The 27,843-nt window shown below is 38.8% G+C and overlaps 1 protein-coding gene and 1 non-coding gene across 2 annotated transcripts in view; both read right to left on the bottom strand.

The window, feature by feature from the left end:
• Positions 1-27,843, bottom strand: part of Spata17 (spermatogenesis associated 17) — a 142,523-nt gene that overhangs the window by 89,698 nt on the left and 24,982 nt on the right. Inside the window, 2 exon segments of the mRNA XM_050148292.1 lie at positions 17,612-17,715; positions 27,496-27,546. Coding sequence (XP_050004249.1) covers positions 17,612-17,715; positions 27,496-27,546 — 155 coding nt within the window.
• Trnag-gcc (transfer RNA glycine (anticodon GCC)) lies at positions 13,742-13,812 on the bottom strand. Its single transcript has one exon. It is a non-coding gene; the product is annotated as a tRNA-Gly (tRNA).

Here is a 27,843-nt window from a genome sequence, read left to right on the forward strand (position 1 = left end):
TCTTTAGTTTCCACAGCACTGCAGAGGCTGGCTCTTGTTGACAACTGCTGGCAGGAAGGAACACCAAAAGCCACAAAGGCTGGTTCAACATGAATCTGAGGAATTGTGTGAACTAGTGTCCCAGGCTCAACAAGAGGTTTATGGGAGAAGATGGGTTCTGACAGAACTCAGGCCCGAGCCTTGAAGCCTTCCTACTTTGCACTTGAAGTCCTCTTGGTCCTCTGGACCCAGGCATCTTGACATAGTGTCATCTTTAGAAAAAACGGATGGCACAAGAGAGAGAGCAGGAGAAGTGTGAATCTCAGAGGCTGGGTGAGGAGCCAGCATGGTCTTGGAAAGAGTCCAGCATGTCAGGGGCACTCCCAGAGCAGGACAGGAAGCCATAGAGCCTTGCAGAACCAACGACCATGGGGACAGGAACGCAGGAACCAAAGCAATAGAGCTGGGTGGGCAGACTGCATTTGCCAGCCTGCTTGTATGTGACATCTGAAGTCCTGGATACAAGAAGGGCTGAACAGAGTCCTTAGACAATTTAGAAAAAAAGAAAATTAATTGGACAAAAATCTATTCTCTGAAGGAGTACAGGAAGTGATCCAAGCTGTACAACACCATACACAATTACAAAAACATTTCTTAAAGGTCATTCTCCCGAAGTGTTTGCCTCTGGTGTGATCGCAAAAAAGATTTTTATGATCTTTTCTTCTAAAAGGAACTGTAAACCTCTACAAATATTTCCAAGTTTGCAAGAGAACATAATAGATGATCAACTATTTAAAAGACACATTATCTGAATATATTCTGTAATTTTTGCCAGTGTCCAGTTATCTTGCTGGAGGCTAATCGCAAACATTATTAACTCAAGAAGCTACTTATTTCTTCTTCCACAAGCAATTGGTTTACTCATGCCACTTAGAGGATGGCGGGCTGAACTGTGCTTTCTTCTAGTTTTCTTTACCTATCAACCAGTCTTTCTCTTTGCACCATATCAAACTGTGTGTCTTGGGGTAACATTTTATATTGAGGATTGCAGACGATGAGATAAGAGGAGGGCTGGAAAAAGGAAAATGACAAGCCTGGCTCTCCAATTCCAGGGCATCTCTCAGAAGAGAGTCAGCAGATCGGTAAGTGCTGTGACCTGTGCTTTGACTTTTAAATCAAGGCTGAGCCTTATATGCAGAGAGACATGTTTGCTACGTCAAGAGGGATGCCAAAGACTGGAGAGGCATAGACAGATGTAACTAAAGCACAGTCACAGGATTGAACATTGTGGTCAGGTAGGGAACGCCCAGCTAGGGCTCTTCAGCTGACCTTGGCTCTGATATAAATTTGGGAGAGGACAGCATCATGTGTACTTAGCTGGGAGTCGGGAAGTTGAGCCATGAGAGCAAACATGGTAAAACAGAGTATGCAAGGCAGCCAGACAGGCCCAAGGGGTGAGACTGGCAAGGACAGAAAGAGATGAGGTGGGGCTTAGTCACCAAGGAAAACCAGTAGGCCTAGATTAAGCAAAGTGGCTGCATTCAATAAAGGTCTGACATGAGGGATAGTATCGACAGCCATCAAGTAGCAGACACCATTTACTCTCACTTTGTTGTAACCCTCAGGGTCACAAGAGTACAGACATAAGCCTTAACCATTTCAGACAATTTGGGCAATAGGAGGGAATTATTAAAAATGTTGCCTTAATTTAAATGATTATTTTTATTACTCTTTGACCAAAGTATACTACACTGTTCTTCCCCTTCTCCCATCTCAATGTTGACAGGAGTGGAAGAATCAATTCATCTAGAACATAAATAAACAAAAACTATTACTTTCGTAGGACACCTGTGTGTTATGCATCTACTGTAAATAACAGCTAAAATGACAGTCCAATGTCTGTGTGTATGTGCGCATGTGTGTATGTGTGTTTGTGTGTGTATTGTGTATTGTGTATGTGTGTGTATATGTGTGTATATATGTGTGTATGTGTGTATGTGTATATATGTGTGTATATGTGTGTATGTGTATATAAGTGTGTATATGTGTGTATGTGATATATGTGTGTATATGTGTGTATGTGTATATGTATGTGTATATGTGTGTATGTGTGTGTGTGCTTCTTTTTTTTTCCAAGAGAGTGTTTCTCTGTGTAACAGCCCTAGCATGTATATTTTCTTTTAGTGGAGGAACTGCAAATATGTACATCTATGTACCAGACATATCAATGATGCATTACTAAACATGTGACATGTGTATCTCCTCATAAACACTGTATATTATCAAAGTTTCTCTTTTGGAATATTAAAATTATAATGTCACTTGTCTTTATAAATTTTATTTCTGGCTGATGATCATGCTCTTTTCCTATCAGGAATAAGATGGCTGTTAAAACACTAAGATCAGGCCCACTAGCCTTTTGCTTCTGCTAGCTGTTACACTATGAACCTGACAATAGGAGGCGTGCAGATAATTTTAAGTCACCCCATAAGGAAGGGCTTCTCCTCCTGCCTTGGTGTCACATATCCCTGCTGGTTCACTTCTATTCCCCTTCGCTTCCTCTAGGACTGTGGCTAAGGGGATATAAGAGCGTATCAGGGTTCCTGCTTTAGCTGACTTACATGAGGTCTCTCCTGATCCCTGAAAAGCCGCAAGCTTCTCCTCCAGTGACTCAGACATTCTTTCAGATAAGCAGTTGCCCTCCAGTAATGGCAGACTTGAATGTAGACATATGAGTTCTCATCTTCTTGTGTGTTTTGTTCAGTAACTATCAACTGTGCAGACAGTTGTTTGCTGTCTAGCTGTCCTCAGGAGAGGCACCATTCTGAGTGGCACATCTTAACTAGCTTTTCCTTGGTCCGAAGCTCACATGCCTGGTTGCCAATTGCATGTTTCTGTCGTAGTCTTAAAACACTCTGATCAAAACAAAGGAATTTACTTGGCCTACATTTTAGGACACAGTCCATCACTGGAGGAAGTCAATTTTTGATGAGGTTAGAATAGGTTTTAAATGAATACAATTAATTATGATATATGGCACGGTTAAAATGTGACCAACATCCCTCCTAGTGAAGAATGAAAAAGTGTGTGTGTGTTTATGTGCGCACACGTGTACATGTCCATGTTATGAGGCTGAACTGCAATCTCTAGCTGTACCCTAACTTCAGAGAATGACTTAATCATTTGCTTAAAGTCTAAACTTTTTTAAATATAAGGATATTTATCTCTAAAGGATATTTGTGTGGATAGATGGGAAAATATTTAAAACACCACACACATTAAGTTAGATGCTAAGTAAGCCTGATTTCTTATTGCTTTTTTTATCAACTTAGTAATTGCCTTCATTGTCTAACTTTGTTCATCTAAGTCTGGTTGGCAAATTAATCATGATGTTTCTGGTTCAAACCAATCACAGCACCTTTTTCATTGCTGTTTCCCAACAGCACACAGAGCAGCACCAACAGCCAGAAAAATTTTAACAAGTCTGGAATTAGAACTTCTTTTTAATGTTTGCACTACTTATTAGAGTGATATTTGTTTGCACTGTGCCGGGCAGTATTGTCAGACATGTATTCAACATTAGTAGGTTAGATATACTTCAGATTCTTGCTGCTTGCATTTTGATTTTTCCAAGGGAACTAGAAAAGTTCCTTAAGCATCCATATGTGCAAACAAAAGGAGGAAGGATGCAAACACTGCTGGAGATTTTTGAAGAGCTTCCATTCTGATGTTCAAGGGCTGCATGTGTCACTGTCTGAAAAACACGCTGATTTTCCTCATGTCTTCATTCCACATTAATTAGAGCACAACTGGAAACGGCTACCTAGATGGCTCACCAAATCCAAAGACATCAATTCCAGAGAACTGGACATCTTTAGCACCAGTCACCAGATGCAGAAGTCATCTCTATTTTCTTCAAGGTTTTCATTAACCCATTGCATTCATCACCTTTGTATACTCTCCTGCCAGACTAAGCTTGCTCCAAAACCATGCAAATGAGTGTACTGAGACCCCAGACAACTGCAGTCAGGAGGACAGGGGACACTCAGCGGCAGTGGGGAGAGATGAAAGCCAACCGCAGCGAGGACAGGAGATAGTCAAATCTTTCCAATCATGTTTCCTAGGAACTAGCCACATTCATAAACATCAGGTTTATAACAGTTTTTTTCTTATCCTTCAAAACAAATGCAAATTAGTAGATTACAAAGACAGCATTTAGCACAAGTATTCATGTAAATATTTTGAAACAACAAGCTGTTCACTGTTACTCCTGGATTATGACAAGCATCGCAAGGAAGGAGCATTGACAGAGCAACAGAGAAAATGAACCGAGTAGACACTGACTAGAGCTAAGTGTACAAGCAGAAGTTGTTCACAGGAAGTAACTGACATCAAACATTAAATCAATTCTCACATGCCATGCTAAGCATGTTGATGGATGGGTTTCAGAGTAATCCAGGAAAGCAAACATAAAGACTAGTTCGTGCCAACACAACAGAGCTGCCTGGGGATCTGTGCAGTATTTCATAAGTACCACCCTCATCGTGAAAGAGCTGATTGTGCACTTTAGCACACAGTGCCTATTAGCGTTTTGGAAAGCAAGCCAATGAATCTAGGAAGTCTTTCATATAATATTACTACTGGAAGGATGTTCATGTGAATAATAAAGTCACTAGTCACTCTCGAAATCTGAAAGACATATACAGTGATTTGTGGAAAGACTGTCCCCTCAGAGATAACCTTTCGTGTCTATGGCAATGCAGTACAACCTTCATGCTTCAGCAAGAAAAAAGATATTTAAATGTTAACTTTAAATATTGTAAGAATTTTTCAAAATTTCTTAGCAGTTATCTCAGAACATTTTAAAATTTAATTAAAGGTTTTAAGCACATAATATTATGTGTATGAGGGATAACTTATTGATTTATAAGTATTTCAATATTCATGTTCACCATGGTATGAGTATATAATACACACTATAAATTCTTACTTTATATAGTAAAGACTTTTTCTTACATATTTTTCTTGTATTTTTCTATAATTAAAAGTGCTTTGAATTTTACAGTAAATAAATATATAGATGTCTTCTTTAGGGTTTCTGTTGCTGTGACAAAACACTATGACCAAAAATCAAGTTGGAGAGAAAGGGTTTATGTGGCTTACACTTCCATGTTGGTGTTCCTCATTGAAGGAAGTCAGGAAAGGAACACATCAGGGCAGGAATCTAGAGGTAGGAGCTGATGTAGAGGTCAAGGAAAGCTACTGCTTACTGGCTTGCTTTCCCTGGCTTGCTCAGCCTGTTTCTTCCCAGGACCACCAGCTCAGGGATGGCATCACCCACCATGGGTTGGACCCTACCCCATTGATCACTATTTAAGAAAATGCCTTACAACTGGTTCTCATGGAGGCTCCTTCCTCTCTGATGACTCTAGCTTGTGTCAAGTTGACACACAAAACCAGCCAGTACAACAGACTTCTCTATGTCTTCTAAAATCATTCATTATCATACTAAACAAAGCCCCTCATGTTGGAAGGTGTATTGGAAATCTTGTTCCTCACTGAAAACAGGAGCTGTCCCTGCCTGAATTGTGATGTGTTAAATGAGGAATTCTGCTGAGGTAGTATTCTGGGCCCCACGAGACAGCCTAGTATTGTATAGTTTTACTTACTGGAAATGTACTTTTTATTTTTATCTCAAGTCTTTCCATTGTATAATTTTTTTAGGTAAATAACTACAGCAAGAAGCTACACTCCTCTATCAACAGTTCTCAAAAAAATAGGTATAAAATAGGGGCAAACACTCATTGATACAGAATGATTTAGAAGCCACTGCTGATCCAGCTGCTTTCGTCCAGTTGTTCTGTCCAGGGGGTGAAGAGCAGGCTGCCTGCTCCACTCAGACCACCCAAAAGAGCATGGGAGCAAGAGAGAGTGATACTCTCTCCCTAAGTGTTTAATATGTCTCATGTGCAGACAAGACCACACCCTTGGAGTTGTAATCCCCAAGCCATTGACTACAGGGACTGAAATCCCACAACAAATAATGGCTTCTAAAATATACAGAGAGACATCATGCTTTCCTTTAGATTTCTATTTTCCAATCTGGCCACTCTTCATGATCACCAGGCCCTAAAATTCATACCAGTGGAGCTGGAGAGCTGATTCAGGGGTTAAGAGCACTGGCTGCACTTGCAAAGGACCCAGGTTCAATTCTTAGCACCCACATGGCAGCTCATAACCATCTGTGACTCCAGCTCCAGAGGATCTGATATCTTCTGGCCTCCATGGGCACTGCATGCACAACATGGTATACAGACATAAATGCAGAAAAACACTCATATATGTGGATTTAATTTGTACTGATATTTAGGGAGATAGTGTTTTGGTTTATTTTTTTAACATCTTAAAGCTTTGCTGATGTATCTAACAGAAACAAAAACACATGTCTACATAAAAGCTTATATATAAAGTCATTACACCATTATTAAAAGCTGAAAAAAAAATAGGAACAACTGAAAAGTCTGTCATTAGATTAATGAGTAAAATGTTACAGCTTATCCATGTAAAGGAATACTTGGCAATAAAAAAAGATACAGTATTGACAAATGGTATAACATGGATGAGCTTTGAACATGGCATACTAAAGGATATCAAAAAGACTCCTTTTTACAATGTTCAATTTATTTAAAATGTCTAGAATGGCAAATCTACCAAGATAGAAATGAGATTCACAGTTGGGTAGAGCTGAAGGGTAAGGAATGGATGTGTGCACAGTTTGTACACAAAGTGATGAGGATGTTATAATTGACTGCAGTGGTGCTACAGGACTGGAATATGCAAATAGATGACAAAGCAGAAGCCATAAAATGGGTATATGAGAATTTTATATTAATAAAGCTAATATAATAAAAACATGTCCTTAAAAACTTTCCTGATATATGAAAATATAAAGTCTGATACTATCTATAAAAATTCTTTCTCACCAAATCACACCATATAAAATTAATATGCTGAGAAGCTAATTTCTTTCAATGACTGACCAATTAGCATTCAAAATAGAGATACTACTCTAAGATATTAACAGTCACTAATTCCATTCTTGCATTAAGCTTAGAAGAATACATTATTTTAACCTTAAATTTCTGTCAAAAGATTTAAAAAGAGCAAGTTTTCTATACTCCAAGCTAACAATGTTTTATTAATACCAATTTTAAATTTCATCATATAATTTTATTATTCATAACCTGGGGCAGTTAATACATCTCAGGCTAGAGGTTACAAAGGAGCATGCCTACCAAGTACAAACTTTGTCTTAAAATAATCAGTTCCATTTATCTTTGTGATGTTTCAACTCTTGGCTAAGAAAATGTATCCATGCATATTTATTACATATTTTTATTATTGATTATAGAATATATCAACTATTCTTTTACAAAAAAGATAGTGTTAAACCCAATGCTATTTGGTGTTTCACACAATTCAAAAATCAAGGCATATTCTGATGTAAAATAATTTACTCCCTTTTCTCTCTAAATGATATGATATTGCCTAAAGACAAAGAACTATGTTAGAACTTCCATATACTCTCCAAAAAGCCAGACATAAATATTAATAATTACTGGTATAAGCAATTAGCATAAATCATGATTGCTTTCAGATAAAACTAAAATTTGAAATCTAATAATAAAAATGCCATTAAAATATTGTTTTAAGTAAGTATTAAAAGTAACTTTCACACTAGGCAGAACGGTTAGAGTTAGTAACTCTAAGCTCTTGAGTTATGACACTGACTTCAGCTCCTTGTGTCGCTCCCTTCCTTTGATTATGGGGTGGACCGTGTTTTCTGTTTCAGCGGAAACAATGGAAGTGACAGTGTATCACTTTGGGTATGAGGTTATAGATGTGGCTTCTATCTTGGATGCTGTCTTGCTCAGAGGCAGAAAATGTCCACATTATAAACAGCTTTGTTGGCTAACTGCCAAAGGACTTAGGGAACCCCTGTAAAGGAGGGTGGAGCTGGAGCTGGCCCTCACCTATGGCTTTCACACAGACAGGAGCTCCAGCTGTCAGCTGACTGCAGTCTCTTGAGAGACTGTGTGCTGAAACAACTCTAAGGCAGAGGATTTAAATCAAATAATCAAAGACTATGAGAAAATTCAAGGACAGAAATGGAGCATGGAGGAAATGTGTGACACTACCAAAAGATCCCATCTTCTAATTATAGGAATGGAGGAGGGAGACAGATCGCAGGAGACGAAAACTTCCCCCAAGCTACTAGAGACATTACTATGTACACACAAGCCACTCACAAAACCCCAACTAGACAAGGTCAGAAAATAAACACACCACACAGCACACATAGTTAAAACATTAAATATATAGAACAAAGAAAGCATGCTGAAGACTTCAAGAAAAAAAACAAGTCACACATTAAGGAAAATCCTCAGAATAGCAGACAATGTCTTAATGGAACCTTTGCAAGCCAGAAGAGCCTGGAGCAATGTGCTTCAGGCTCTAAAAGACCACAACTGTTAACCTTGACTATAGTACCCAACAAAACTATCTGCCAGACTTGAAGAAGAAATACATACTTTTTGATGATACACAAACATCCTTAAATAATTTATATCCAGTAGACCAAAAAACCCTGAATGAAATACTGGGAGCAAACTTTAACTGAAGAAAAGCAACACAGACATGAGAATCTAGAAAGGAAGCAAACAAAGTTATGATTTAATGAAATACAAGACACAACTAGAAACACAAACCAGGAAACACACACACTCACACGACTGGAATCTACACATATATTTGAATAATAGCTCTAAATGTTAGTACCATCAACTTTCCAATCAAAAAGCATAGGCTATCTGAATAAATAAAAAAAATCCATCTATCAATTGTTTACAAGAAAGTTTTAAAACCCATGCTCCATCAATATAAATGTAAAAATCCTCACTAAACAGTAACAAACTGGATACAGGCACATATCAAAGAGATCATTCACCACAATTAAGAAGGTTTACTCCAAAAATGCAGGGATGGTTCAACAGTCAGTAAATATAACAAAAATACAATAAATCATATAAATTGACTTAAAGACAAAAATAAAAAGATTATCTCGATAGATTCATAAAGTTCATTTAACAAAATTCAACATACTAATATAATAAAAGTCCTAGAGAGTGTAGGACTGAAGGTAACATACCCCAACACAAGAAAGGCTATATATGACAAACCCATAACCAGAATTACCATAAATGGAGAAATTTTCAAAGTAATCCAATTAAAATCAGGAAGGAGACAGGGCTATCCATTGTCCCTATGTTGCAGATGACATGGTATTATACACAGGAAATCTCAATATATTTCCACCAGAAAACTTCTAGAAGCAGCAATTTCATTGACGTCACAGGGTACAAAATGAACTTACAAAGATCAGTAACCTATCTACACACCAACAAATACAGTGAGAAACAGAGCATGGGAACACTCCCCCACTTACAACTGTATGAAAGAGCAAAATACGGTGGAGTAAACCCCAAGACACAAAGAACTACCATAATGAGGACTTTCACACTTTGAAGAAAAAGATTAAAAAAGATGCAAGAAAAGGGAAAGGCACCCTAAGATCATGGAGTTGTAGAATTAATGTTGTGAAAATGACCATTATATCAAAGCAATTTAAATATTAAATGCAACCCCAATCAAAATATTCAAAACAGTCATCACAGAAATAGGAACTAAAATCCTACATTTCATATGGAACCAGAAGAAAAGACAAGACTCTGGATAGCTAAAGAAATAAAGAAATACAGAAAGAGAGGGAGAGGGGGAGGGAGAGAGAGAGAGAGAGAGAGAGAGAGAGAGAGAGAGAGAGAGAGAGAGAAAGAGAGAGGAATTGTCATTTCAGGTTTCAAGATATAGTATGGAACTATAGTAATAAAAGCAATATGGCACAAAAAAGACATGTTGACCAGTGAAAACAAATGGAGACCCAAACATGAGTACTTCCACCTTCAGCCTCTCCTAAAGATAACCCCCTTAATAGTTGCCCAGTATAGAATGATCTGTGTTGAAACCCTACATACACCACACACAAAAAATAGACTGATCAGATGTACATACATATACATACATGTATGAGCACAGACACAGACACAGACACACACACACACACCAATCAAAGAAAAATGCTATCAACTTGGTTGCATTTGAGGGCTTTCTGTGACAATAGTTGGGAGGGTCTGAATGGAAGATAGGAAGGGTTGAATGTGAAAATAAGTACATTGATATTTTGGGAAGTTTTGTATCTGTATAAATATTGAAAGTACAATTCCACATGAAGAAAAATCAATAGACAATTTCCATTCTAAGACAGTCTATGCATACACATATGCAAAAACAGGGAGAAGGCCAATTAGGTACCAATGAAGCACAAGTAAACAAAACAGAAAACAGGAAAATCATATATTCAAAGTGTTCAGAAAAATAACTGTTAAATAAAAAGCATGTATGCTAAAAGTAGCTTCCCAGAGTTTGAATTTAGTTATAATTTCATTGAAAAAAATTAATGATACCATCTTTTATCTAGTATAGTAGTTTATAAAGATAATGTTTTAGGGAGAAAGGAATAATCTCAGTAATGAGATAGGGTGCAAGAAGGTATCAAACAAAGACCTGGCATTTTCATATGAAGTAGGAAAAAAATGCCTAATTTATAGAGTTATATGAGACAGGACTGAAATACTGAACTATAAGGGCTTGGAAATTAAAACATCTCCAGTCCCTTCCAATAATGTTTGCATTATTTGAAAGAGGAGTATTAATTAACTTTAGAGTTTGTTAAGGATAAAATTTCAAAGTTAATCCCAGAAGGCCTGAGTCTATGGAGTAGAAAGACATAGAATAAGGAAGCAATCAGTATAAGAGAAAGGGGGAAAAGTCACAGAAAGAAAGGAAGATGAAAGATCAACAAATAAAGACCTCTAAGAAGGATAGCAAGGAGGAAGTTGTGGATACCTACACTGAGGACTGGCCTATGTCACGCTTAGTGCACCATGACTTACCAGCATGCTGTGAAAAGCCTACTGTGAAGGATTGCATCAGTAAGCCATAGCTGCCAATTTTCAGCTTTGGTATTATAAAAGAAGACAATTTTCTTGCTGTTGAAGCTTAGACAACCAAAATTTATTATAAACATCCTTCCTTATTAGGGGTGTGGTGTGATGTAGGAGGGTCTTCTGTTTTGTGTTGATTTCATTGGTTAAATGAAGAAACTGCTTTGGCCTTTTGATAGGACAGCAGCTTAGATAGGCGAAGTAGACCGAACAGAATGCTGGGAGAAAGAAAGCAGAGTCAGGCAGATGCCATGATTCTCCAGCCCAAGACAGACATAGGTTAGAATCTTGCCAGTAAGCACAGTCTCGTGGAACTACACAGATGATTAAAAATGAGTTAATTAAGATGTGAGAGTTAGCCAATAAGAGGCTAGAACTAATAGGCCAGGCAGTGTTTAAATGAATACAGTTTCCATGTAATTATTTTGGATAAAGCTAGCCAGGATGGCAGGAAGTGGCCTGCCGCTCCCCTCGAAAAAGTGGTGGTGCAGGCTTGTGATTCAAGTACTTGGGGGACTAAATGGGAGATGCTATGAATTAGAGACCAACCTCAGCTGCATTAGCAAGACCTCTTCTCAGAAAACCAAAGAGATAATGAAATAAAGACATTTGCAAAGATGCAAACGTAAAATATAAATAAAAATATCCTAATTAGTGTTGGGTGTGACAGCACACGTTAGTCTCAGAACTTGGGAGGCAGAAGCAGGTGAATCTCGGTGGGTCTACACAGTGAGTTACAGGACAGCCAGGTAGATGTAGAGAGACCTTATATCAAACAAACAAAAAAACAAAAAAATCGTAATTATATGTTTTGTATAAGAGATATATTTAAAATACAGCAATACAGAAAAGTATATTATAAAAGGTTATAAAATAACACAAGAGACAGTTTTAAAAGGAATGTTGTATGGCTAATACAAAATCATAAGAGCTTCATTATATAATATAAATGTAGATGATTTGATTACTCCTCAAAATTAAATACAACCTTTAATATTTTAGGAACTGACCAAAGAACAAATGACTGCAGAACAAACATCTGTAGAACTAACTGTGGAGTGAATGTGGGGTGAGATTCCATCATGCCTTAATTAGTACAGAAGCAACATGCGCAGTATGCTTAAATTGTAAATATGACTTAAAATTAGCCATTTTAAATAAAAGGGAAATTAACAATTACAATAAATAAAGAAAAGGTAGCTGAAAAATATCCAAAATACATGCAGATTATCTGAAATGTCTATTAGATCCATGAATATTTTTGCATCTGAGAACTAACAAATTTCAGAAGTTACTGTTTGCTTCCCTTTCAATCAAAGACCACCATGATATGTCCATCCTGCCTAATCAGCACTGGGTGAAGGCTCTACCTGATGCTGCGAGATACAGAAAGAATAAGGTTGGGAGGAAGACAAAAATTGATTAGTTTTAAATGGCATACAATTTATATATGAAGTGCCCAAATCAATAAATAAGTAAATTCATTAAAATTTTAGCAGAACATCTGGACACAATATTAAAGTAAACCCCCAAATTTCCTTTTTATATTAATTTTATGTATTATGAGTGTGTAGGCACACACATCTGTACACATGTGCAAGCATGCATGTAGTGTGGCAATATGCCGTAGGATAGGCATGTGGAGTTCCTTCTCTCCTTTTACATTTATGTAGCTTCCAGAGATTGAACTCAGGATGGCAAGATTAACAGCAAGCACTTTTACCCACTAAGCCATCTCACCAGCTCCACAAATAACATTTCTATACATCAATTATAGTTAAAAATGGAAATTCAAGAAGGGCTTGAGGGATGAAGGGAGGAATGGTGTGTGCATTTCCTGTGAGGAGGAAATGTGGGACAAACAACAAAGTCAGAGGAAGAAAGGTGTCCGGGGATGCAGTAAGAAAGAGCCGTTGTGAAAAGACCTGTGTGGCCTTACAGAACAAAGAGCTATGGGAAAACATGCTAGTCATTGTCTGTGTTATGCTAACAGCGTAGACATTAATCTGCCGTCATCATTTTACCCCACCAGTCCGTTACTGCAATGGGGACCCCAAGGCTTGGAATTTCATCAAGAAATTTCATGTGAGAATAAGGATGGACCTGATGCCTGGGTTCCTGAGAGATTTACATCCCAGGAAGGGATAACTTCCAGTTAGCTCACAACTAAAGCTACACGTGGATATGACCTGATCTTTGTTTCATTCTTTCTTAAAATACATAAATTTTAACAGTAAACTGAGAATGGCAAATAGATTGAGAATTTCACTATCACCAGTATTTAACCAAAACTATAAGTAAACAAATCCAAACTTTACGATGGCTTCCTATCTATCTCCAGTTTCCATAAGAGAAAGTCACTCATGTCTTCTGCTGTGACGGAGGAAGAAGAGCAAGCAGTGAGCAAAGGGGATGGCAGCAGAGAAAGGCAGCTGGTGCAGAGAGGAATCAACTATTCAGGGGACCCCATCAGACTGAGGAAGTCAGGAAAGCTATGTCAGAACAGGAAGGCACAAAGGGCGTCTGCAGGAAGGTACAGTCATCTCAGAAAGTCAGACTTTTAGGACAGTTTGCTATAAACATCTGTAATCATTCTAAGAATTTAGGATATTTCTTAGGCATAGAAAACATGACTGCCACTCTGCATGGGCCGGGAATCGAACCCGGGCCTCCCACATGGCAGGCGAGAATTCTACCACTGAACCACACATGAGAGGAGAGGGAGGAGGGGGGAAAGGGGAGACAGGGAGGGAAATGGGAGGTGAGGAGGAGGCGGAAATTTTTTTTTCAATAAAAAATTATATTAAAAAAAAAAGAAAACATGACTGCCAGACCAAGGCCAGCTGGCCTGGGTCTGAAAAAGCCTGGGTTAAAACCGGTCTCGCTGAACATAGCGGACAATGAGGACTACTGAGACCCCAAGAACAATGGCAATGGGTTTTTGATCCTACTGCACCTGTTGGTTTTGTGGGAGCCTAGGCAGTTTGGATGCTCACCTTACTAGACCTGGATGGAGGTGGGTGGTCCTTGGAATTCCCACAGGGCAGGGAACCCTGATTGCTCTTTGGGCTGATGAGGGAGGGGGACTTGATTGGGGGAGGGAGAGAGAAAGGGGAGGCGGCGGTGGGGAAGAGACAGAAATCTTTAATTAATTAATAAAGAAATAAATAAATTTAAAAAAAGAAAACATGACTGCTTTCTGCTTTTGTTTCTATGTATTTTGTGATATCTTCCTATAATGTATGTATGCATTAAGGCTAACAAGAGTTTCACATTTACATCATTCTATCCCAATAGCTAAGCTAGTACTAGCCCTGTATAGAAATCAACAAATATTGATTGAGTGAAATTGGCAATGATTTAAAATTTAAAAACAAGCAAAAGAAAAAAACGATATTCTCAAAACTTCTCTAGTTGGCAAACTTAAACATCCACTGCAGTTTCGTCATCCTCCCATGTTTGGAACCTAGTCCACTGATGTTACTTCTAGACTACGTCATTCTCCAAGGTTACAGAGATACTGAAGGCAGCAATGACGACCCCTTTCCTCACGCTGCATCCACAACACAGACGCAAAGGGGAGATGGCATCAGCAGCTTTTCAGGAAAACTTAACTGCACTCAAGTAAGAGCCCCAATTTCATAACTAAAACAAGGCAAACTGGGGGTGAAAAGATGGCCCAGAGGTGATGGAGGAAGGTCATTGGCTAATAAAGAAACTGGCTTGGCCCATTTTATTGGTTAGAACATAGGTGGGAGGAGTAAACAGAATAGAATTCTGGGAGGAAGGGGAAGTGAGGTTAGACCCGACAGCTCTGCTCTCTGGAGCAGAGACGCCATGTTCAGCTCTCCCGGACCTGACAGCTCTGCTCTCTGGAGCAGAGACACCAGGCTCTGCTCTCCCAGGCAACTCCGACCCAGGATGGATGTAGGCTAGAATCTTCCCAGTAAGCGCACCTTGGGGTGCTTACAAACATTATTAGAAATGGGCTAAATTAATATGTGAGAATTAGCCTAGAAGAGGCTAGATAGAAATGGGCCAAGCAGTCTTTAAATTAATACAGTTTGTGTGTTGTTATTTTGGACATAAGCTAGCCAGGCAGCTGGGGTGCTGGGGATGCAGCCCTGCCACCGCTCCTATTTCAACACAGAGGGGAAGAGTGCTTGGGACTGTTGCAGAACTGAGTTCAGCTCCTAGCACCTACATTGTGAAGCTCACAGCTGTCCGCAACTCTAGTTCAAGGGACATGACACTTCTGGTCTTTGCAGGTACATGGACTCTCTCTCTCTCTCTCTCTCTCTCTCTCTCTCTCTCTCTCACACACACACACACACACACACACACACAGAGACAGAGAGACAGATGAGAGAGAAATACAAAATAGAAAATAAAATAAATGCTATAAAAATGGCAATCCAAAGAGTAGAAAGAAGTCGTATGTGAGAAATTTATAAAATCTAAAAAAATGTCAGATAAGAAAACAATAATTTATATTAATGGATACAGAAAAATCAGAAGCATTAAACAAGATAAAAGACTACAAAGTTAAGATACCAAATATAATTGTTTTACTGTGCAATTAAAATACAACTTAGCACAGATGGAAAACTAAATCCATTTACTTGCCTTTCAAGAACATATAAAAGAAAATAATCTATGTATAGTCAAAAAACAATAAATTCCCTAAAACAATATTCATGACAAATATATTTTTGACTGTAATATTATAAACTTAGAGGCAAAATTAAGAGAAATATTAGACACTGAAAAATAAATTCCAAAGAAGAAATTATATCTGACATTACACTATATAAAACATATAGAATATGGGTAGCACTATAAATAGAAATAAGCAGTGCCCAAATTATTTTAAATTTGGGTGTTTTTATGTGTTTTTGTATGCACACAGGTTTTCAGATGTGTCTGTGTGTACACATGCCTATAGCAGTCAGGGAACATCCGGTGTCTTCCTTGATTGCTCACCACTGTATTTTCTGAAACACTACCTCTCAGTAAACCTGGGGCTCACGGTCAGCTAGACTGGATGGAGTCCAGAGGTCTGCGTGCCTCCAGCCCCCTCCCCAGTGCAGGGGTTACAGATACTTACCATGGTGCCCAGCTTTTATTGGGTTCTGGCAGGACTCAGCTCTAGTCTTCAAGCTTATATAGCAAATTTACTGACTGAGCTATTTCCCTAGGCCATAGTTATTTTAATTTAAAAAAAATCTTAAAAGCAAGAATCACAAATTTATAAAGGACTGAACAGAAACTTACATTAATAGAAGAACACCTGTGGTCAGTCTTTGCTCACCTCTTGATATTTAGTCTGCCTTGTTCTGTTTTCTGCATGTCACACTGTACCTGCATGCTCAACTGCTTACACGCATACATATATCATTAGCTAGGTTCCTTATATGAGGAAGAATATAATTATGTGGCCTCACTTAATGTTATACATTTGAAGTCCATCCCTTCTCCTGCAGATTTTGTGATGCAATGCTGTTTAAAACATATTAAAAAAATGCACCACTTACATGTCCCACAGGAATTATTGCTGTGGGAGCTCCTTCAGCTCTTTCAGCCAATAGCCTTTAAGATACCGGCCCACTTGGGCATGGTCTTTTATACTATAAATGCAGCTGTAAAGCCTGTGCTTGCTCTCTTGCTTCAGGCTCTCACTTCCGGCTGCTAGACTCTGTTCTTGTTCCCCTGTTTGTGCAGAGGACCGTGATCTAGGAAAGTTATCTGTGAGTCTCCTCGAAATAAATAATCCTTTTTTTATACATCATTTTGAACTAGCGTGGGATTAGTTTGTATCGTCCACCATCAAATTATATTCCAAACAAGCAAATATGCAAAGTGATACTGTCACCCACTGGTGAGAAGAGTGGAGACAGGGATGGTGCCAGCAGTCTGAGGAGGTCTGGGAATCTTTTAGGGACCTCCACTTAGGGAAAACTGGGTCTTTGGCAATACTACAGAAAATAATTTTAGGATTCCAGCTTTAATATCTGTTTAAAACATGTTAATCAATTTAAAAACACAGATTTGTACAAAGAGACCTTAGAGCAAGAACTTTAAAACAACTGTTTGTATCCTTGATCCAAAAACATTAGAGTAAAAAAAAATGATTGTGGAAGGAACAAAATTTGCAAATAAAACTCTCTGGGTGCCAATAATCACTAACAATCATTTCCACCGCATTTACATGTCCCAAAGGTATGCGGTAATACGCATGTCACTACAGTGGGGTCTATTTGAAAGCACAGCAACATGAAATCACACAGCCTTCTGGGAAAGCTGACTGGGCAAAAATCTATACAAAATCTATAGTCAATCATACATGATAATAACATGTGGCTAATAAATGTTTAAGGTAAACAGAATCATGTAGCTATATCTTGCCAACATATCCCTAACTTTCAAGGGCTTTTTCTAAGTGTGATAATAACCAGTATCCACTGATAGTCCATGTGAACTTTCATTAGAACATGAGTGGTTATATTACTCACCTAATTGCATCATTGGTCTCTGAAACAGCTCTCAAGTATTCCTTCAAATAATAATAATTAAAGCAATACTTTCGGATCCTAAAGCCACGCCATCGCCTCTGAATCTATTAATGTAAATAAAAAGATAAAATATGCCATTTAACATTTTTAAACAATATACGTATTCAAATCAAGATAATTATGCATAATGACTTCTATCAAATAAAGGTTTGGACAAAGCCCCAACTAGACATCTTATGCAACCACATAGCCAGGAATGGGCTTCATATGCTGAGTCACTGGCTAAGGAGGTTGCATGGACCAGCCCTTTCAAACATCATAGGCTACTAAGGCTATTTGGTTGTTCTTTAAAACTTAATGGTAAAACTGTGGTGCTGAAGGGAATATTATGTCATCGAACAGGGAGACGTCAAGCTGGCGTGCAGCTGAAAGCTGCACTCCTACTGACAAGCATTCATGATGCTGCAAGGTACTCCGCATGCCACTATAGGAAAAAGTGATTGTCAATCTCAGCCAGCTACCAACCTGGCAACTTACAACAGAGACATGTCTGCAAGATATGCTCATGGGATTGCGGCACAAATGTAATATGAATACCAATCTTTTGATTGAACTTAAGGTCAATGCCATATCTGACATTGCTAAAGTGGCAAAAAACCTGACACTAGATAGGTCATGAGCACTGGGGAAAACATATTATATTTATTCTGGTGTGTGTGTGTGCATTAGCACATTCTCATGTGTGGGTGCATGTGTGGATATATGTGAAAAACAGAGGTTGAAGTCAGAATTTTCTTGATCACTGTCCCCATTATTTACTTAGGCAGCTTCTCTAGCAGCAGCCAGATCTGTCTGCTTCAGCAAGTCTAACCAGGCAGCTTTCCACATGCCTGGTCTCTTCCTCTCAGGCACTGGGACTGCAGGTGTAGGCCACCATTGCCACCACTCCTATATAGCTACTGGGGATGCAAAGCCCCATCCTCAAGCTTGGATCAAAGCTCTTTATCCACTGTATCAAATTCTTGGCTATGAAGCTGCTCCCTTAGTTATTTGGTCACAGCAACAGAAAGAAGAGCTAATACAACTACCAATAGCACTGCCGGTTGGAATAGGCATTATTGAAGTAAACTGTTAAATGAGCCTGTTTTTTTAAAAAATGTTCTTTTTGTTCTTTTTTAACTTTTTTATTTTTGGTATTATGTCATTTTCCCTTCTCTTCCCTCCCCCCAAACCCTGTTCTTGTTGGAATTCATTGTCTTTTCTTTAATTGTCATCATATAAAATTAACAAGGCTCTGGGTTCAAATCTCTAGTACCACCAAGGGGACAAACCTGATAGCTAATGTCGCATTTACTTACTTTTCACTGTGAATAGTTCCTCCCTAGGATCCCAGAGTAGCCCATAACTCATGATAGATGCCAGGCTATCTTCAAATTTATCATCTCGCCTGCATTTCCCAGGTGCTGGGCCGGCGACAGGTGCTAGCAGTTACAGCTGGTACTGCCCTGAGTCTTAACCATGACTTCTTGATGCTGTTCTAGCAATGTTAACAGCTACTATTTGGTGACTTCTCGCGCGTCAGGGGGTATCCTAAGCACTTTACTTATGTTATCTGCAGAACACTTTTATGTGAAAAGTATTATTTTAGCTCATTCATAGAAAATGACAGAAAACAGGTTAGGTAGTTTTCTCATAGTCAGCTAGCAGTGGTAGATCTAAATTAAGCTGGAGCAATGGCAAATCTATTCTTCCAGTCACTCTGAGCAGCACTGGGAAATAAATAGGTTACAATTTCCAACCCATGGAACTTCTTTTGAAGCTGTCGTCTTCAAATGCCACCCCCCCCCGAAATCCAAATAGTTTACTTCTACCAAAAGACAGAGCTTCACTTTTCTGGGGTGAGAGAAGTGTTGGGGCTGCACAGTAACACACTTAAGGGCAGCTCCCGGTCGTCTTGCAAGCTCCCAGTCATCCTGAGAATCTGTCTCCTTTGATAATATATTCACCAGTTATCAGGACAATTCAAACCAAGACACAAACTATGATATCAGTTTAGTGGACAAAAAATGTCTGCACTTAGTTAAAAATATGGAAGGAAGCACTGAGAATCATTGCTAGCCTTCCAGTGGTATTTTTGTTTTGTTTTGTGTTTTAGCTAAAGGTATTAAGCCTAATATACACGTAAGTGGAATGTGGAATTGAACTGAATACACAATGATGTTCTCTGTCATTTAAAAGAGCTATTTAAAAGCATTTCACAATCATTTGACAGTCTGATATTTGTGGGGATTTTAATATCTTAGTCAGCCTTTTGGTATGGAAAAAAGATACAGGAAACAGCCACAATGGTGAGGGTATTGAACCAGAGACATGAATCTTAGGAACCAGAATGAAGCAACACTATAGCTACATCAAGAGCTTGTCAATAAAACGTTTTTTCAAGTTATGTTCAATTACTCCTTTCTCTTTAGTTAATTATCTCAGCCATGGGAGAGCTGCAACTGAGTGCAGTGCTTGCAGAAGCCAGAAGGTAGCAGATTCTGTTGCTGGAATCACAGGCTGGCGTGAGCCACCTGGCATGGATGCTCAGAGCCAAATGTCCCATGGAAGAGCAGCAAGAGCTTGCAGCTACTGAGCAGTCTCTCAAACTCTTCAGAGGATCTCATCTTAGAGATCAGTTCTTCAGATTAAAAAAGATTGTTATAAAATGATATGATATTCAATTTGGAAAGTCTCCATAATTTAACCAAAATCATAAAATATCTGACAACCTGGAGGAATTGGTACAAACCCTTTTCAATGAAACAGAGAAACAAATCAAAGTTTACATACATAAATAATACATACAAATAGGAGAGTATTTTCTTGTTTCATCTAACTTAATGTTCTCATTTTATGCTGAGGTATCACTATAAGGCTCATTCAAAAGAAGAGAAAATTGATGCTTAGTGAGGTCCAATAAGTGCCTAAGGCCACATGGGTGGCTGGGTGCTGTCTGATGTTCAGTATCTCCTATCTGTTGACAAAGCAACGCAGGTATCAACTACGAGGCCATCTGGAGATATGCACTGCAGGAAACACGTGCACTCAGTGATGGTGCTGAGGAAACACATACCTGGAAATATTACCAGATTCAAAGAAAATCAACCTCTCAGCAGACATCGAGATGTTTTTGAGGAGTGAGTATGTGGCTAAAAGTCTCTGTACAGCAGAACAGAAACTGAGGCCATTTCTGAGAAAAGCAGCCTGTGCATAAAAACATAAACCTGTGCTAACCCACAAAAGGGATTCTTGGGGGCAGGGTGGGGCACGACAATGGCCCCGGATCCTTCTTTCCCCAACTCTAGCTAGTACTGGAAAGAGTAGCAACCTCATCCACACAGGCTCAAATGGAACCTTCTGCGACCCTGATATTCTTGGCACATATCCTATTCAGCAAATCCTTATTCACAATCATATACTGAGAAAGTAAACATAGCAAGTGATGATTAAGATAAAAATGAAAACTCATTTACACTGAAGCACAGGTAGAGTTACTACTGCTGGGAGGAGTCATCACCACCAAAGCAAGCTGTGGAGGAAAGGGTTTTCTTGGCTTGCATGTCCACTTTCACTGCCAGATAAGTCCATCACTGAGGGATGACAGGACAGGAACACAAACAGGGCAGGAACCTGTAGGCAGGAGCTGATCCAGAGGCCATGAAAGGTTGCTGCTTACTGACTTGCTCTTCATGTCTTGTTCAGACTATTTTTTATAGAACCCAGGATTAACAGCTTAGCTATGGCAACATCCACAAAGGGTTGGGCCTTCCCCCATCACTAGTTAAGAAAATGCCTTACAGGCTTGCCTGCAGCTTGATCTAATGGGAGGCATTTACTCAGTTGAGAACCCCCACTTCTTTGATTAGTTTAGCTTGTGTCAAGTTGACATTAAACTAGACATCACAATAAATAATCGCTTCTTAAGTGGCTTTGTGTAAAATGAGTGTCTAGAAGGAGATGGAAGGAACTGAGCCTTAGGTGAACAAGGGGAACAACTGTCAGGGACATGAACAGGCTGAAAGTCATTTGCTTCTTGCTTTGCCAAGTATCACACTAATGGATTCCATTCAAGTAGTCCTTATGAACAAGGCATGGGCTCATGTTAACATGAAGAAACTGAGGGAAGTAATTTACTCAAGCTCATTTATCCACTATAAAAGCAAATGGCAGAGTCAGGACACAAAGCCATGTATGTCTTGCTATAAAGTCCACATTTTTGGCACCATTGTCTTCTGTGAACACTACAAGGAGAAAGAAAACGTGTCTTTAATCTTGAAGACACATTTTCTTATAGCCGGGGGTGGGGGGAGCTAGCGTAACAGTTTCTGGTTAGTATAGTTGTGGTATATATGTGAGTAAGGAATCTGCTATCCTTACCTACTGATATGGGGGATTTTGTACATTTCTTGCTGATATTTGAGTCCTGGTGGATGGACATTTTTTTAAAAGAAAACATATTCAAGAGCCAGAATAAATCTTACAATATTGTTTTTCTTAATTTTTTTTAAATATTTATTTATTTGTTATGTATACAATATTCTGTCTGTGTGTATGTCTGCAGGCCAGAAGAGGGCACCAGACCTCATTACAGATGGTTGTGAGCCACCATGTGGTTGCCGGGAATTGAACTCAGGACCTTTGGAAGAGCAGGCAATGCTCTTAACCACTGAGCCATCTCTCCAGCCCCTGTTTTTCTTAATTTTAAGGTGAATGGGTGACAAGTTCAAAAAAAAAAAAAAAACAAAATGCAATAAAACACAACCATAAATGGCTAGTATTCATGCCCTTCCAAGTAATTAGGAACTTTCAGAAGTGATTGGAATAAAACAATTATTGTCATTGATCAGCTCTGAATAGATAATTTTAAACAAAGCCATCGTGTGCTCAGCGGATTACAGCTTGTTAACCGGTAAGTTCTAAATGACCTCTTAAGCGAGTCAGACCAGTGATGCATACTCCTCATTAAGTAACATCGCATTGCAAGTGGTCTTATAAATAATGTTTATTTTAAGCACTGAGACAAATGGCAGAACCTTGGTACAGCAAAAGCCATCTGCTCATAGAAAAAGTTTCCTCCACTACGTTTATCATTATTCCCCAAATCCATAGTGATCTGAATGTCAGTGGAAGAGGAACAAAGGTCTTTTTTTCTAAAACAGAAGTGCAGGAAGCCTGGAAAGTGGACCCGCTGACAATGTCCTACCCAGTTTTGATGCCCTGGTGTACATCCTTGGACCATGGCAGCACTCGCTCTTGCTCGGCTCTCCTTACCTTTGCTTTCTCTAATGGTTGGTTTAAGTGCTTTGCATGTGTAATCTTAGTAACAAGGGGAGTGAAGAGACATTCCTTTGCATGGCAATGGAGGCATCATGATGTATACACTTGACATTGTCTAAGGTATCCTTCCTATCTTGACGAAAACACTGAAGTTTGTGACTAAGACTATGTTCTTCACTCTGAAGCCACAGAAACAGGATGCCATTTCCAGTCTCTGAGACTGTCAGTATCTTCTTTCTAAAAAAAAATTTACCAATGTGCGTCTTAAATTATGAAAGTTGTTACTGTAAATCGTGCTTCCTTCATGGCACAATAAATATGAACAGAATTATAAGTAGTCTAAAGGACTGAGATGAAAGTTTATAGATGACATATTTAACCACTGTAAAGTCACTATATAATTTTTCTTACACTCGTCATGTTTTAGACATTAAATAAACAAACAATTTGATATTGTGACTTACATTGATTCATAACTGTAAGAGAAAGCGAGTCCCTAAAGTTACAGCACTTTGCAAATTTGTTTTAAGTCATTTTTAGTGTTCAAGCTGTTATGTTGTTATTTCCCATAAAGCGAACACTTCAATCTGAACTGAAGTGATTGGGGTGCTAAAATCAAGACAAATCACTCAGAACGAGAGTCTGCTGGCCTGCTCCCGGTCCTAGTCGCTTTGCTAAGCAATGACATCTGATTGAACAATCACTATAAAGTATTCCAGGACAAAAGGGATTCTCCAAGAAACAGTCATTACATCTGCCATTCAGTCCATCCCTACCAGAGTGCCTACTTATGGAATTTAAATAGCTTAACCATCCCCAGCAAAAGCAAAAATGATCTCCTCTAACAAGGGTGCTTAGTCCTTAGTGATGCAAAGAAAAATTGTTTAAGGCAAAGGACTTCTTTTTAAAACTCCATACATAGGAAAAAGTAAGAGGGAGGGACAGCATTGACTGATTGTCCTGAGATATTTATTTAACCACCTTCCATAAGTCAAGCATTGGAAACTGAAGAATGGCCATCTCTGGGTCCCAAGAGACTTCCAGCATAGCTGTGGTGGAGGTTGGGATGTAAATTAGGAAGAATAATAAAATGTTACCAGTTTTAATAGAAAAAAACATGTCTACGGTAAAGTAGAGAAATAAAACTTCAGAGACTGACTGACTCTACAGGAAAAGGGGATCATGAATTTTACATAGAAAAGGTAGCCCTTTAAAAATACAGCAAGTTGGGCTGTCTATTATATATAATGTCTATTATATAAAGCCAAAGCATTTTATGTATTTGTTCTGCATTAGAAAAGTATGAACACTTACCTAGTACTGACTGCTCTACCCCGTAGCCTCTAACTACCGAACAGTGTTCGTCATGCTAGTGTTGGGTTTTCTTCTACTCTAGCCCCACCTTGCAATGCCAAAATTGTTGTTGTTTGTGTTTACTTGTTTTACTCTTTTGCCTTTTTAAGAGGCCCACCAAACAGATCCCAAATAAATCACACATGGAATCTTATTCTTTCTTATAAGTGCCAGCTATTCTTATCTTAAATTATCCCATCTATCTTTTGCCTCTAGGTTTTTACTTTTCTCTATTTCTGCTTAACCTTTCTTTCTTTCTTTCTTTCTTTCTTTCTTTCTTTCTTTCTTTCTTTCTTTCTTTCTTTCTTTCTTTCTTTCTTTCTTTTTTTATTTTCGAGACAGGGTTTCTCCATAGCTTTTGGTTCCTGTCCTGGAACTAGCTCTCGTAGACCAGGCTGGCCTCGAACTCCCAGAGATCCGCCTGCCTCTGCCTCTCGAGTGCTGGGATTAAAGGCGTGCGCCACCACCGCCCGGCAACTTTTCTTTTTTTCTCTGTGGTCTGCTGTTTAACTGGGTTGCTGGCCCCTTGAGTCCTTCTCCCCTTGTTCTATCATGCACCTCCTTTTCTCTCCTATTTATTTTCTCTGCCTGCCAGCCCCACCTATCCTTTCTCCTGCCTCACTATTGGCCATTCAGCTCTTTCTTAGACCATCAGGTACTTTAGACAGGCACAGTAACACAGCTTCAGAGAGTTAAACAAATGCAGCATAAAAGAATGCTACAGATCTTTGCATCATTAAACAACGTTTCACAGCATAAACAAATATAACACATCTTAAAATAATATTCTACAACATGGTTAGCAAAGTTTTTTAAAGTACCACCTAATAGAAAACTCACTTATAAGTAAATTCAGTTCTGGTCACTGCTCACTGTGATCTGATAATCTTTTTTTTATTGAGTTCTACATTTTTCTCTGCTCCCCTCCTTCCCTCTCCCCTCTCCCCTTCAGCCCTCCCCCAAGGTCCCCATGCTCCCAGTTTACTCAGATCTTGTCTTTTTCTACTTCCCATGTAGATTAGGTCTATGTAAGTCTCTCTTAGTGTCCTCATTGTTGTCTAAGTTCTCTGAAGAATGGATAAGGAAAATGTGGTATATTGACACAATGGAGTACTACACAGCAGAAAAAATGACATCTTGACTTTTGCAGGAAAATGGATGGAGCTAGAAAACATTATTTTGAGGGAGGTAACCCAGACACAGACAATTATCACACGTCCTCACTCATAGATGGTTTTTTAAACATAAAGCAAAGAAAACCAGCCTACAAACCACAGTCCCAGATAACTTAGACAACAGTGATCTGCTAATCTTAAAAAATCAACCTTCATTAGAGGATCATTGAGAGTTTCTATACAAATCAGCCTTGCCCCTACCTGTACAAAGTTAACTCAATGCAAGCCTCTGAAGGGAGTCTTTAAACTTCTTGTAGTGCGTGCGTGTATGCACGCATGTGTGTGTGTGTGTGTGTGTGTTTCACTAGGGATTGAACATACATCACACATACACTAAGTAAGTACTTTACTACTGAACTATATCCTCAGCTGTTTTTTTATATACCTGTAATATACTCTCCAGTGGAGCATGGTATTTTACACCTGTAATTCTAGCACTCTGGACATTAGGTCAAGAGAGTCAAAAGTTCAAGGCCAGCCTCGGCTGCATAGTCAAGACTACATGAGACCATGTCCTTTAAGAAAAAGCAAAACTGTTTTAGGTTCTCAACAATTCGTTACTTTTTACTTTAGAGATACATCAGACATGAAGTAATCAGATAAGATTCTGAAAGGCTCCATGTCTGAGCCTTTGGTAGCACTGCAAAAGGAATGGAACCCTATACATTCTCAGGTTAGTGCATGCCCTGAAGAAAGAAAATCTAAAGTGTTTTCTTGTGTGGATGCTACTGAGAAAGGTTAACGGCATCCTACTTGGAGTTCTTGCTTCAGATAATACCACTTCTTTCTCTTGTCTGAGTTCTCACCAACTCCAGGGACACAGAAAGGTGCACAGTTACTATAGTAGGCCTAGTTCAGGCTCCCCTGTGCCTCCACATAGAAGATAGCAACCTTTCCAAGGATAGCATAGAGATTCAAAGAAATGTTAACCAGGTCTCTCACTCAGCACATGGCTTTCAGAAAGAATTTGCTATTTTGCTTGGCCCAAAAGCAAAATGTCTCTGCCGAAGTAAGAACTAATATTAATCAAAGAGAATGTAATCAAGCAATAAAGGTCTTAGAAGCAGTAATAAAATTCAACTGAGAAATTTCCCTATACATAATAATTTAGCAATTAAGCTATAACTACATTGCTTTAAATAAAGGGAATATATTTCTTTTGCACTCATTGCCAACATCTGCAGAAATCAAATTCAAGCATATGGTTGCTATGTTCAGCTTGTTTGTGAGTGTATGTGTTGTGTGTGTAGATACGTGTAAACATAAGTGCGTGCAGGCAAGCATTCACGTGGAGGCTGGAGGGAGACGTTGGATTTCCCATCACTCATTCTGCGCCCACCTCTTTTGGAGACAAGGTCTCTCAGTGAGCCTGAAGCTCGCCAACTTGGCTATGCTGTCTGCCTAATGAACTTTAGGGATTGGCCTGTCTCCGCCCTGCCAGCACTGGAGTTACAGGAAAGTACTACCACCATGCTCAGCTGGTTACAAGAGCTCTGGGGATCAGAACTCAGTCCCTCATGATTGCAAGTCAAACATTTTACCATCCAACCCATATTATCAGCCCTAAAGTCACCTTTCTATTAGAGAACCAGCACATAAAAATGAACACAGAAATGATAAAACGTTTCTGTGCTGGAAACAAACTTTAGTATTGCTAAAGCATATGAATAATTCTAATTACTATGTGAGGAAGGATTCTTAGATCTCAGAGCCATGTTCATCTATTTACCATGATATTTCACATGAAATATGGACACTGATGCATTACTTCACCGATATTTGTGGTCTTTCTTTAGCAATGGCTCAGAGATCCCTGGCATTACAAAGCCTAGACATTACAGCTATGTGGCTTACATTTTACCGCAATTGTCAATGCTACTGTGTGTTTAGTATAGCTAACTTTTTAACTAGTGCTCTTGCTCCACCTCCATTAGCATATCAATCAAATTTGCATTACTCTGCTTTGCTCGTTTTATTAAAAGGGAATTCAGGGCACAATTGACTTTTCATTTGTTTAACAAGTGAAGAAATATTTACCCTGACAGCCATTTCATTGTAGAAATTCATCTTCATATTATAATATGCTGCCTGTGAATCAAGAAAAAAGAAAAGATAGCATAGATTTCAGTTACACAAAGACAGTGCAGCCTATTTTTACATATAAAGGATAAGAATCTTTATACATAATACATAATAAGAGATCTAGGCTTAGAAAATGAAATCAAACTTTGTATTGAAGAGATAGGCTTCCTAATACATAATGCAAGCTTAACCAGAAAAATCTATGGTAGTCAAACTCAGAGCTAATGGAGATATATGATCATAAAATGCTCTCCGCCGAGTTTGATAATCAATGGTGCTCTGCAGAGAATAGAATAACAAAGC

This window comes from Alexandromys fortis, unplaced genomic scaffold (genome assembly GCF_014885135.2).
Source record: "Alexandromys fortis isolate MF-2015 unplaced genomic scaffold, M_Fortis_MF-2015_v1.1 scaffold_62, whole genome shotgun sequence".
Lineage (NCBI taxonomy): Eukaryota > Metazoa > Chordata > Mammalia > Rodentia > Cricetidae > Alexandromys > Alexandromys fortis.